Source organism: Vipera berus (assembly GCF_964194415.1).
Source record: "Vipera berus genome assembly, chromosome: 2".
Classification (NCBI taxonomy): domain Eukaryota; kingdom Metazoa; phylum Chordata; class Lepidosauria; order Squamata; family Viperidae; genus Vipera; species Vipera berus.
Genome location: NC_138203.1, coordinates 125,916,412 through 125,928,974, shown reverse-complemented (window position 1 = coordinate 125,928,974; position 12,563 = coordinate 125,916,412). Strand labels below are relative to the sequence as shown.

Here is a 12,563-nt window from a genome sequence, read left to right as displayed (position 1 = left end):
TCTAAATTCTCTGAGGTTTTCCATCACAAATGCTGTGCATTAATTGGTGGTAATATAATAGACCTCCTCTTTCTCTCCCCTTACCCCCTTGCAGTTTTCCCCCAGCAGCAAATGAAGACTAGCATCAATAATTGGTTTCACTTTAAAGATGAAGGTAGCAGGGGAAAATTAAATAGTCCTTTGGAGAGGGTTGATAGATTTGACGGTTAATTCTGAGGTTTTGTTGTCAAACTGCATGGTAAAAGTCTAAGCTAAACTTCCCTGCTTTTAAGCATCTAGGAAAAGATAGGAAACTTCCCTTGGACCTCAAGTCATGGTTAAATTATAGTTTACTGCAGCTTCAGTTGATGCATTTAGTCAAGTGAAATGCTGAGAATTGTAATTCAGCAAAAAACGGGTGAGCCTGGGAAGAGAGAGGCTGTGGTTTTTCAGGCTATTCATTCTGCCTTTTCCCGTTCAGGAAGTAGCAGAAGAAGCGTGGCACAACCACAAACGTCGCAACAATTCCATCATTGTCGATATCTTCCATGGACTCTTCAAATCAACATTAGTTTGCCCTGAATGTAACAAAATTTCGGTGACTTTTGATCCCTTCTGCTACCTCAGTGCCCCTCTGCCAATTAGCAAGGACCGAGTGATGGAGGTTTTCTTTGTATCCATGGATCCCTGTAAGAAACCCGAACAGGTACCAGCAAGCTGTCTAGAAGGCACTTTACTCTGGCAAGGTTACTTATTTGAATGAGACGTGAGAATGTGGGGGAGTGGACCTAGAGCCCCTGTCACATACGTAGACATTTTCAAGCTTGATAGTTGGGGTGTTTGCATAGGTGCGAATACGATTCCCATCTGAAGCCCAGGAAAGAGGTTTCCAGCTGTTTGCACAGCAGTGACCAAATGGAACCAAAATTTGGCCTGAGCTTATATAGCTTCAAGTTATTTTTATAATTTGTGCCGAAAGACAGAGAATGCAAGTATGTACGATAGATAAACGATTAAATAGCTTAGGTCTGACGATGGACATTCCACTTAATTGAGACCTATAGGTCTGTCCGGAAGGGACGCGATGGCTCAGTGGGTTAGGACGCTGAGCTTGTTGATCAGAAGGTCGGCAGTTTGGCGGGTCGAATCCCGGGTGCCGCGTAGCGGAGTGAGCGCCTGTTACTCGTCCCAGCTTCTGCCAACCTAGCAGTTCGAAAGCACATAAAAATGCAAGTAGAAAAATAGGGACCGCTACGGTGGGAAGGTAATGGCATTCCATGCACCTTTGGCGTCTCGTCATGCCGGCCACATGACCACGGAGACGTCCTCGGACAAACGCTGGCTCTTCGGCTTTGAAACGGAGATGAGCACCGGCCCCTAGAGTCGGAAACGACTAGCACGCATGTGCAGGGGAACCTTTACCTTTACCTTTATAGGTCTGTCCTCAGATCAGTTTCTGTCTTGGAGATGGATTCAGTCTAATGGGGATTGGACTTGGGTTTAGGATTTGATTTTCAGTTGACTTTCTTACTGGTTTGAACTTGGCCTCTTTCGTTTTGTTGTTGTTCTTACAGCACAGGCTGATTGTCCCCAAAGCTGGGAAAGTGCTAGACCTCTGTCACGCTTTATCAGAGCACACAGGTGTGCCGGCTGAGCGGGTAAGTTTGCCAGGAGAGGGGCCTCGTTGACTGTAGAAGCCTGTTCTCGGCCTTCCCTTTCTTAATGACTGTTTCTTTGCCTCCCCTCCAGATGATGGTGGCCGATGTGTTCAGTCACCGCTTCTACAAGATCTATCAGAGGGAAGAATCTCTCAGCTGTATCCTGGACCGGGATGACATCTTCATGTGGGTTTGGGTTTAATAATATTAAGACGGAGCAGCCATTGCCCTGCTGCCCTTTCACTGTGATAGGCTGTAACTTTCATTTACCCTAGTCAGCCCAGTTGACATATCTAAAAAGCCCAGATTGGAAAAGCCAAATAAAATGAGGTAAAGGAGTGACAGCTAGTAAATCATAGAATGACAGAATTGGAAGGGATCTTGGGGTCAGGTAGCCAATTCCCCCCCCCCCCCTCACTACAGGGTGCAATGGAGCGTTTTCCACTATAGTCAGTCTGGAAAAAAAATGGACCTGTAATTCAGACTGGCGTTTTATTCTAGTGAGTAGCCAGGCTCACAGCAAGCAGAGACAGGTAAATTGTGATAGCAGAAGTAGCAATGAGTACAAGAGGTAAATACGTCATCGCTCAATGGGTTGGCTTGTTCTGAGCATGGCGTGCACCAAGTCCTGTTACTTTATCCCAGCAGTAGGCAGAGAAGGACGGTCTTGGGGTGGTGGCTCAAGGTGGACACTGTTAAGAGTTTAGGGCAGCGGCCCCCAACCTTTTGGGCATCAGGGACCGGTTCCTTGGAGAAAAGTTTTTCCCGCGAACCGGAGAAGGTGTGGTTTCGTGTGCTGCCTGCATCCGGTGGGTGGGGCTTCATTTGTTTTTGTGTACCAGTGCTGGACCACGGACCCCTGCTTTTAGGGGACATTTTTTTCAGTGTCAGAAGCAAGTTGGGGAATGTCAGTATACTTGGAGAATTTAAGCTGCCTGCATAGAGTTAGATCTGCTTCTTGCCCCCAGTGCTTCTTTTTTGAACGTCTTCCTTTCCTTAAGGAAAGTCATCAAGTTTAGGCCTTTGTATTTTTGTAATTGTAATGGATGCTGTTTCCTCTGAACTTTTTGCCCCTTAGTTTGTGGTGTATAAAGTGTTTGTTTTTACTGGGCTTACAGAATTTTACATGTATTATGCAATTCTGATTCTGCATGTTATCTTGGAATGGCACTCAAATGGAGGCTGGGTTGAGAAATGAAACATTATATGTGTGTGTGTGTGTTTGTGTGTGTGTAATAATAAAGTTGGAAGGGACCTTGGAGGTCATCTAGTCCAACCCCCTGCTCAGGCAGGAAACCCTATACCATTTCGGACAAATGGCTGTCCAGTCTCTTCTTAAAAACTTCCAGTATTGGAGCGTTCACAGCTTCTGGAGTCAGGTTGTTCCACTGATTAATTTTTCTAACTGTCAGGAAGTTTCTCCTTAGTTCTAGGTTGCTTCTCTCCTTGGTTAATTTCCATCCGTTGCTTCTTGTCCTGCCTTCAGGCGCTTTGGAGAGTAGCTTGCCTCCCTCTTCTTTGTGGCAGCCCCTGAGATATTGGAACACTGCCATCATGTCACCCCTAGTCCTTCTCTTCATTAGACTAGACATACCCAATTCCAGCAACCGTTCCTCATATGTTTTGGCCTCCAGACCTCTAATCATCTTTGTTGCTCTTCTCTGTACGCTTTCCAGAGTCTCAACATCTTTTTCACATCGTGGTGACCAAAACTGGATGCAGTATTCCAAGTGTGGCCTTACCAAGGGATTGTAAAGTGGTATTAACACTTCACGTGATCTTGATTCTATCCCTCTGTTAATGCAGCCTAGCACTGTGCTGGCTTTTTTGGCCTTGCCCAATAGTAGCAACTGTGAGAGGGATCTCGGAGTCCTGGTGGAGAATCACTTAAATATGAGCCAGCAGTGTGCTGCAGCTGCCTCCTTGCTTCTCCTCCTTGCTACTCCTCTTCCTCCTCCTCCTCCTCATAGCTTGTCTCTCCTTCTTCCAGATATGAGGTGTCTGTGTCCTGCCTGGAAGACCCAGCCTCAGCAGACGCAGTGGTCCTGCCAATCTACCTTCGGGAGCGTACCCAGGGCCGGGATTACGGCAACAGCTACTATGGGGTTGTGCTCTTCGGTCATCCCCTTCTGGTATCTGTGCCCCGGGATCAGCTCTCCTCAGATGCCTTATACCAGCTCCTGCTGCATCGGCTCTCGTGAGTTATTCCGATATCTGAGATAGCTTAGCTCCACTCCTTCACATCTTCTATATGAACAGACAGATGTATGAAAATACCTGCCTGAAACAGCTTTCTCCACTTTGGTTGCCCCCCACAAGCTAAAAATCTTGAACTCCCAGGGTTCCCCAACCAACAGGGCCATTGCTGAGCATTCTGGGAATTGAAGTCTATAATACCTAGCACGGGACGGTTAGAGCGGGGAAAATAATGGAGCTCTGTACTCGGAACTATTCCAGTAATTCAAGAAGAATCAACTTCCATTTTATACTACTACAACAGATGTATTGATTTGGTTTGTTTTGGGCCAAAAATTATTATTATTATTTTTGTGTCCCTGGTTTGGATTTGACTTCCTGATTTTTAGTCATGGCAAAAATAGGGAGGTGAAGCAGGCTGGCTGGCAACCTGGCCAGGATGTTAGATTTTCTTAGCTAGCTATTGGGGAAAAAGCAGCCCTGAGATGAGAACTGGACTTTGTAGCTATGACAAGTGCAAGACCTGCTACAGAACTGGCAGGTGAGTTTGCCCATATGGGTGTCTTTGTGTGGTCTTTTGCATAGTCCCGTCCTGGAGCTTCCTTTGCATAACCAAATGATGGTCTGCCATTAAATCTCAGCCGTCTTCCTTCTGGTCAAATGCAAAATTCAGGATAGCAGAATGGTACTCAAGCCAATTATACAGAGAGAGCAGCGTTTCGCTTCCCAGGGATTGTGATTCTGATATACTGCATTTGGGTGGGTGGGGTAGCAGTTCCCGATTCAAGAAGGATGTGCAATCTGGGAGTCTTTTTTTTGGACTCAAGAGCTGCTTCTGGATCAGGTGGCAGCTGCGGCCAGGAAGGGACCTCGCCTAACTTCATCTCGTGCACCAGTTGTGGCCCTTCCTAGATTGGGAGGCCCTTCAGACAGACACTTGCACCCTAGTACCTCATGGCTTCACTACTGCAACACATACTTCATGGGTTGAAGACCGCCCGGAAACTTCAACTGGTCCAGAATGCAGCAGCGTAGGCAATGAGGGGCATCCCTTGGTATGCCCATACTTCTGCTTTGTGAATTGCATTGGTTGCCAGTTTGCTTCTGGGTGTAATTCAAAGAGCTGGCATTACCTATACAGTCCCACAAGGCCTAGTTCCTTGTTTCCCATAATATCTGCCTGGGTGATTCAATTTTAGTTAAACGATGCCACCTGTCAGGACCCTGTAAGTCTGTCTTCTCTGTCACCGTGCTTGTCCTCTGAATTGAGGTTCTCCTGACATTCGGATGGTGTTTTGGCGGGCCTTCTGAAGCCAGTTCTTGGATGAGGGTGATTGAAACTCCTTGAAGTGACGTGGGTTTCTTCTGCTTATCTAATTGCTGTCTTTTATTCCCTGTCCTTATCTAGTATATTGATTTATTCCTTTTAATGTCATTCACTTGTGAATCACTCAGGGCTGTTGGAAGTCAGGCGATATAGAGATTGTCATAAAACAATAGGAATCACTTAGCCTAAGATTCTGGAGATGGCTGAAAACAAACTCCACAGTCCTTAAGAGCAAGCCGATCCTATATCAGAAGTCTGATTAAATTGTAAGGTTGTTTTTTTTAAAAAAATGAATGGGGGTCGACAGACATCTGACCACATAATATCTACCCCCTACCTCCTGGCACCTGCTCATCCCTGATTCTACAACTGTTCCTCTCATTGGACTGCAGTCACAGGGCAGGTGCCAGGCAAAGGGCATGATCTGCTTCTCTCTTTGACAGCCGCTATGTGACATGGCCAGACTCTGAGGAAGAACAGAGTGAGGAGGAGGAGGAGGAAGAGGAGGAGGAGGAGGAAGAGGAGGAGGAAGAGGATCTCTACAATAAGAGGTCCAATGGGCTGAGTGAAGGTGAGGAAGACTGGTGAAATAGTGTTGAATAGGAAGGGAAGGGAAAATTAGACTTCCATGCTAATTCATACCTTCTCTCTTTACGTATCATTTGCAGGGGAGGATGAGGAGGAAGACGAGGAGACAACGGCGGAAGGCTTTGCCCACCAGGACCCTAGCTCAGGGACAGAGGAAACCCCTTCAGACACATCAGTGGGGGAGGAAGGGGCTAGTGTGGAGGAGAGGCGGAGCCCCAACCCATCTCCCCTGCAGCCTCCCCAGTCTCCCCGTGTGCCCTCTTCCAGTCCCAGTCCTCCTACAGCCAACCAGGCAAAGCGGAAATGCTGTCTGCCCCAGAAGCAGCCAAAATTGCTTTTTACGCTCCGACCCGTCAATTCTAATGGTACCAGTGACTGGATGGCTAGCCAAGATGAGGGCAATCCTGTCTCCTTCAACTGTAAGTCCGTTTGGTAAAATAGGTTTGTGGTTAAAAAAAAAAAAGCCGCCTGCTAAGAAAATGTTTGGCGGTGGGGGTCTGAGGGTGGGTAGCCAAATTTGGAATGTTGAGAAAATATCATTGGCAGGGTCATAAAAAGGTTGCCAAGGGAATCCTGTGATGGTGTCTGCGATGGAAAGGCTAAAATAGTCTCGTGCTTGTGAGCCTCGATACACGATAAAAGTCAGGGCAGAAACCCCAAATAACTGACTCCTTTGCCTGTGTGGGCTTTGTTCATGACGCTACACAAGGCAGACTCATTTCTCTCATTGCAGTATGAGAGTTTCTCTCAGCTCTCCCTATGTCTGCTAGCTTCCCTTCCTAGGTCACGTCACAGTTCTTCCTTAATGTCCCCTTAGATCTTGCCATTGGTTCCCGCTGCATCAGATGATCCGAATCCCTCAGTTAATCTCAGTGCCGTCTTATTGAGATGAGCTAGTGTCTCTTAGTCCTTTGGCCCTGGGTCCCAAAGATGCTTTTTCATGAGGCAACTGGACTTAGATAAGAGATGAGATAATCTTTATTGTCATTTTTTTTTTACTGTGGGCACAACGGCGCACATCAAAAATGAAATTTCGCTGCCCGCTCTCAAAGTGAAACACATAAATGATACACACCTAAAACATACCGTATACAACATATAATAAATAAACCTTTATTGTCAAAGTACAACATGTGTACATTGAAATTAGCTGAGCCTCCCCCCGTGCTCTCTCCCCCCAACACACAGTGACAACAAACCCTCTATCCCACCACACCATGTGAACCAACTACACCACACACCGGCCTCCCAAGTCAATTCTGCATAAGATTATGTCCCATTTAAAAGCCTAACAGCCCACGGATAAAAGCTATTTTTCAGCCTGCAAGGAGATGTTAAAAATCCTTGTCAGGACCCCTGCTAATTGATCGGCACAATTCCTGACCACTATCCCCAGCACCCCATCTGGGCCTGTGGCTTTGCTGGGATTCACAACCTTCAATACAGCTCTCACTTGGTGTTCACACAGGGTGAGTGGCTGAGAGTCAGAAGGCCGGCCAGCAGAGGCTATGGGGTCTGGTCTTTTTACCTCGTAGCGGGCGAAGAAGATATTCAGCTCCTCAGCCAACGAGGCATTGGTGTTTGCCATGCTCCTCGTGCTGCCCTTATAGTTGGTTAAGTGCTGCAGTCCCTGCCATACTTGCCTCAGATCGTTGTTCGCTAAATGGTTCTCCACCTTTTGTTTGTATTGTTGTTTTGCCATCCTAATGCCTCTTCTGAGATTTGCCCTGGCCTCTCTGTATCTGTCCCTGTCCCCCTGTCCCTGTCCCATTCATAAAATCTGGCTTAATATTTTCAGTATCATATGTATAGACCCACGCCCCTACATCTACATAACAATAAAATATTAAATACTGTCCATCTTGAATATATAACAGAAGGAGGAAGCTTGAGAGTTCACAAGGTTAATGCTGTATGGAATGAAACTTATGGCTGAATCTGGATGTTCCGCTACGGATACCATGAAGCCTTTTTCCCAGAAGGTTAACAAGGAAAACTTCCTTGTTTTTCTTTGAAGATGTTTTCACTTCTCATCTAAAAAGCTTTTTTCAGCTCTGATTGGATGGTGGGGAATGGAAGGATTTATACTCCTTGCAGATAGCTGGCCATTTGCATTCTTTTACAGAGTGGTTGAGGCCACCTGGAGGTTTATCTGTGTCATCAGGGTCACCTGAGTAGTGGAAATGGGGGTGGAGCCTTCTTGGAACTGCTGAAAGGACTGTGTTGTAGACTGGAGATAGATGATGTCGTATCCCTCCCCCTCTATTGAGGCCATCTATGTCAACATTCAAAAGCCCTCTCTCCACAGAGGGGGAGGGATACGGCATCATCTATCTCTAGTTTTTGATAGGTGAGCCCAGATGTCCACAAAAAAAGCTACTGCGTGGTGCATTAAGGACTGGAAAGGTGAATGCTGTCTTGGCTGCTTCACAGTATGTGTTGGGAAGAAAGTCAAGGCAATATTTGAGGGAACACCTACTGCCGGCATCAAGTTCCCTTCGTCCTGTGCGCTTCCACTTGGAGGGCCTTCTCAGGGTGCCGCCTGTAAAAGACTGCCGGCGGATAACACCCAGGGGGAGGGCCTTCTCAGTGGGTGCGCCTGCCCTGTGGAACCAGCTGCCCGTGGAGCTTAGGACTGCCCCTTACCTTCGGTCATTCCACCGGGACCTGAAGACCTGGCTCTTTGAGCTTTCCGGCCCAGGCTGAGAGGTTTTTTTCCCCCCCTCAGGGATCAAATTTAATTATTTTAACTGTTTTTAACTCTTGTATTGTGTTGATGTTTTTAAATACTTTGTAAACCGCCCTGAGTCCTACGGGAAAAGGGCGGTATATAAATTCAATAAACTTAATAGGGCACTCGTGTCTTGGCCCAGTCTGTTGGATTTATGTAGTTAACATTTAGCATTCCTGGATTTCTGACTCTTTATTTCTCATCCTTTGCTTCAGCCCAACCATATGTTGCTCTGGACTGGGATTCTGAAATGAAGAAGCGCTACTACAATGAGACTGAGGCTGAAGTGAGTGTGCAACTTTCTAAGTAGGGAACCCTCTCTTTTCTGTTTTTCCTGTGATATTGTGCTCAAGTTCTTCAACCCGGACCACTGTAATGAAAACTAGCTTCAAGTGTAGACTCAGCTACAGATCTCACTTTTAGGCTAATCCCTTTATCAGTCATAGAGAGTTGTGGGGATAATAAAATTAACATCTAATGTACGACATCTCAAACTGTCAAAATGAATGAACCTTTATTGTCAAAGTACAACCATGTATACACTGAGATTGGCTGAGCCTCCCTTCCTGCCCCCCCACCACAACTCACAGTGACAACAAACCCACCATCTTGTTACACCATGTGAGCTAATTGCACAACACACCGGCCTCGCAAGTCAATCATGCATAAAGTTTATAAAATTATTTCTCGTTCGAAAGCCTAACAGCCCCCACGGATAAAAGCTGTTTTTCAACCTGTTGGTGCGGCTGGCTATACTCCTATATCTCCTACCCGATGGTAGGAGAGTAAAGAGATACCGTCCAGGGTGTGAGTCGTCCCTGAGAATTTTCCTCACTCTTCCAAGGCAGCGAGCCCTGGCGGATATAAATGTGAAAACAACCTCGCTCTTTACGCCTTGGGTGAGAAGGTAGCCTCTGATCACTCTATCCATTATGCATGAATGTTCTTCCCTTTAGGGCTACGTCAAGCATGACTGTATGGGCTACATGCTGAAGAAGAACCCTGTTAAGCTGCAGGAGTGCATTGAGCTGTTCACCACCATGGAAACTCTGGAGGAGGAAAATCCCTGGTGAGAATTGAAAACCTATCTGTGACAGAGTCTCTTCCATTGAGGTAGCAGGGAAGGGTGAGGTGACTAGAGGCTGACTTAGTGCTGGTCAGTAGTTCAAAATTCAGTAGATAAAGGCAACAAAACAAGAATGCTGCATGAGCCAGATAAAGCCACGTGGGTCTTATTTCATAATAATCCAAATTAAATAAACAGAAACACCCCCCCCCCCAGATTTGGGGATAGATAAGCTCTCAGCTTATCGGATCATTTCCAAGCTAAAACCTCTTTAAGATTGGGGGGCGGGGGGGGCAGGGGAGGGGGAAAGGACGCAATTTGTGGGCTACTAGTTCTCTTGAAAGAAAAGCGGTCAAGCTTATGGTTTCTCTGTTACAGGTATTGTCCCACCTGCAAAAAACACCAACTGGCCACCAAGAAGTTGGATTTATGGTCACTGCCAGAGATTCTGATTATTCACCTCAAACGTTTCTCTTACACCAAATTCTCCCGGGAGAAACTTGACACCCTTGTGGAGTTCCCTATCCAGTAAGCCAGTGGGCCCAGTCATTATTTTTTGTCACCAGGAGTGAACTGGGTGGATGCTGTATGTGGCTGCCCTTCAGGGGTAGGCAACCTCGGCTCTTTTATGACTTGTGGACTTCAACTCCCAGAATTCCTGAGTCAGCTATGCTGACTCAGGAATTCTGGGAGTTGAAGTCCACAAGTCATAAAAGAGCCGAGGTTGCTTACCCCTGGCATAGATCATGGAAAATGCAACCGGGGAACACTCATCCTTTCATCTGAGGAAACAGATCTGAGTGATAATTTATGGCCTCTGAAACGGTGAAGGATGATCGAAAGCCTTCACCTTCTCCTTTGGAGGTCATCAAAAACTCAGCCTGAATCGACTGCGTGTGAATGGCTGTTGGTGAATCTAGATTTACCTATATTATCTTTTCTATTTTATCTTGTTCCCTTTTTTTCTTCGCTTACTACTTCTTACTCCTTCTCTGCACTCCATAACACTGCCACACCACAAAGGGGAGTAGCACGACGGGTATGTGCTGTATGTATATGACATCAATAAAAAAGACTCAGTAATCATGTAAGCTTCACCACAGTGACACCCTGTCATTGTCGGCTGTGTTGCTAAAGGAGTTTCAAAGGTAGCTCCGGTGCTATTGAGGGTTTAGAAATGGGGCATGCTGGCCTTCCCCAAACGTGGGGAGTTTCTCTGACCCTGTTTGAAGTCTCTCTGCAGGAAATACTTGCTTGGTATTACCAGTTAATTGGAAGATCAGGAGAAAGTGCAGCACGGCTTTCCTCCTGCTGAGGTGTTCAGCTCTCTTGGGTTACAACACATTTGATGAAGCCTGTGAGGCATGGAAATTGTCAACAGACACATCCCCAGCTCAAGTCACGGAAGGCTGCATTAGTGTAAAGTTATTGTGGCAGCTGAGAGCACACATTGAGATAGTAGTAATTCCTGGTGCACATACATGGCTTTTCTCCAAAGGGGTTGCTGTTGAGGTATTATTCCTCAACCATTTAAAAAACAGTGGCTTTTTAATTTCTCTCTTAACAGGAACCTGGACTTCTCTGATTTCATCATCAAACCCCAGAAAGACACTGACGCTTCCCTGTACAAATACGACCTCATTGCTGTGTCCAACCATTATGGTGGCCTTCGGGATGGGCACTGTATGTATACTGAAAAAATAGGATTTTTTTTTAGGAGGTGGGGATAAACTTGAAGCATCACCCAATAAAAACATACAGCTCTTAGTAAGGGGTATGTGAAAATACTTGGAAGAAAGTTATATATATATATATATATATATATATATATATATATATATATATATATATATATATATATATATATATATATATATATATATATATATATATATATATATATATATATATATATATATATATATATATATATATATATATATATATATATATATATATATATATATATATATATATATATATATATATATATATATATATATATATATATATATATATATATATATATATATATATATATATAAGGGTGTAAGCCACCCAGAGTCGCTTTATCGGTGAGATGGGCAGGGTGTAAATTTAATAAGCAAGTGAGCAAGATTTCCCTCTTAGTTATAGCTTTCAGGTCCGTGAACCCATCTGCCAGGCTTTTTTTTAAAAAAAAAATTTGGTCACACTCCTCCTCTCCGTCTGGAGGTCACAAGCTGCCTGCCACTCATCTGATGGATGAGGACTGTTTGTCCTTACAGTAGTTGCAGAGTAATAGCTGAAAACTTGCTCCGATTTTTGTTGGCAACGGTAGCAATAACTTTTAAGGAAAAAAAAATCCTCTTGTTTTCCTCTTTTAGGAAGGAGAAGCCAGACCCCTCTTTTTTTAGTTCCTTCGAACCAGTCTTGATTCCAGATGACTGACTGGGCTACACCCTGCAGGTTTTTTGGGCAAGGTTTTCAGAAGTGGTGTGCCATTGCCTGCTTCCTAGGGCTAAGAGAGAGTGACTGGCCCAAGGTCACCCAGCTGGCTTTGTGCCTGAAGCAGGACTAGACACTGTTTCTAGACAGGTGCCTCAACCACTACACCAAGATTGGCTGTCATTCTCTCTTAGCCCAATATGACTAGAAGGCAAAAACAATCAGAAAAAAAGAAAGAAATAAGAGCTTAGCCCGTGGGAATATATATAACTGAAGCTGTAAAGAGACGGACATAAAACAAGAACTATGCGGAATTCCTGTGTGGCAAGGCAGCATTTATTTTCTTGGTGGACGACAAAAGGATACGGAATGACCTGACTCATCTCTTGTACTCTCTAGACACCACTTTTGCCCGGAACAAGGACACAGGGACGTGGTTTTACTTTGATGACAGTAGCGTGTCTACAGTTTCAGAGAACCAGATTGAGGTAAGGCACGTCACATTCGGATGGGTTCATTGTTTCAGCACTTGCTGGCAAACGCCTCGCTGCTTAATCTGGGCGTTTTTCTCCTTCGTACATTTTTTGCTAG

General features: G+C 45.2%; 1 protein-coding gene across 1 annotated transcript in view; it reads left to right on the top strand.

Moving 5' to 3' along the window:
- USP11 (ubiquitin specific peptidase 11) overlaps positions 1 to 12,563 on the top strand; it is a 39,424-nt gene that overhangs the window by 24,479 nt on the left and 2,382 nt on the right. Inside the window, exons 10-20 of the mRNA XM_081319450.1 lie at positions 461 to 685; positions 1,554 to 1,637; positions 1,729 to 1,823; positions 3,628 to 3,834; positions 5,604 to 5,731; positions 5,829 to 6,167; positions 8,695 to 8,765; positions 9,436 to 9,548; positions 9,924 to 10,073; positions 11,113 to 11,228; positions 12,372 to 12,460. Of these exons, the coding sequence (XP_081175576.1) occupies positions 461 to 685; positions 1,554 to 1,637; positions 1,729 to 1,823; positions 3,628 to 3,834; positions 5,604 to 5,731; positions 5,829 to 6,167; positions 8,695 to 8,765; positions 9,436 to 9,548; positions 9,924 to 10,073; positions 11,113 to 11,228; positions 12,372 to 12,460 (1,617 nt within the window). The remainder of the gene's footprint in view (positions 1 to 460; positions 686 to 1,553; positions 1,638 to 1,728; positions 1,824 to 3,627; positions 3,835 to 5,603; positions 5,732 to 5,828; positions 6,168 to 8,694; positions 8,766 to 9,435; positions 9,549 to 9,923; positions 10,074 to 11,112; positions 11,229 to 12,371; positions 12,461 to 12,563) is intronic.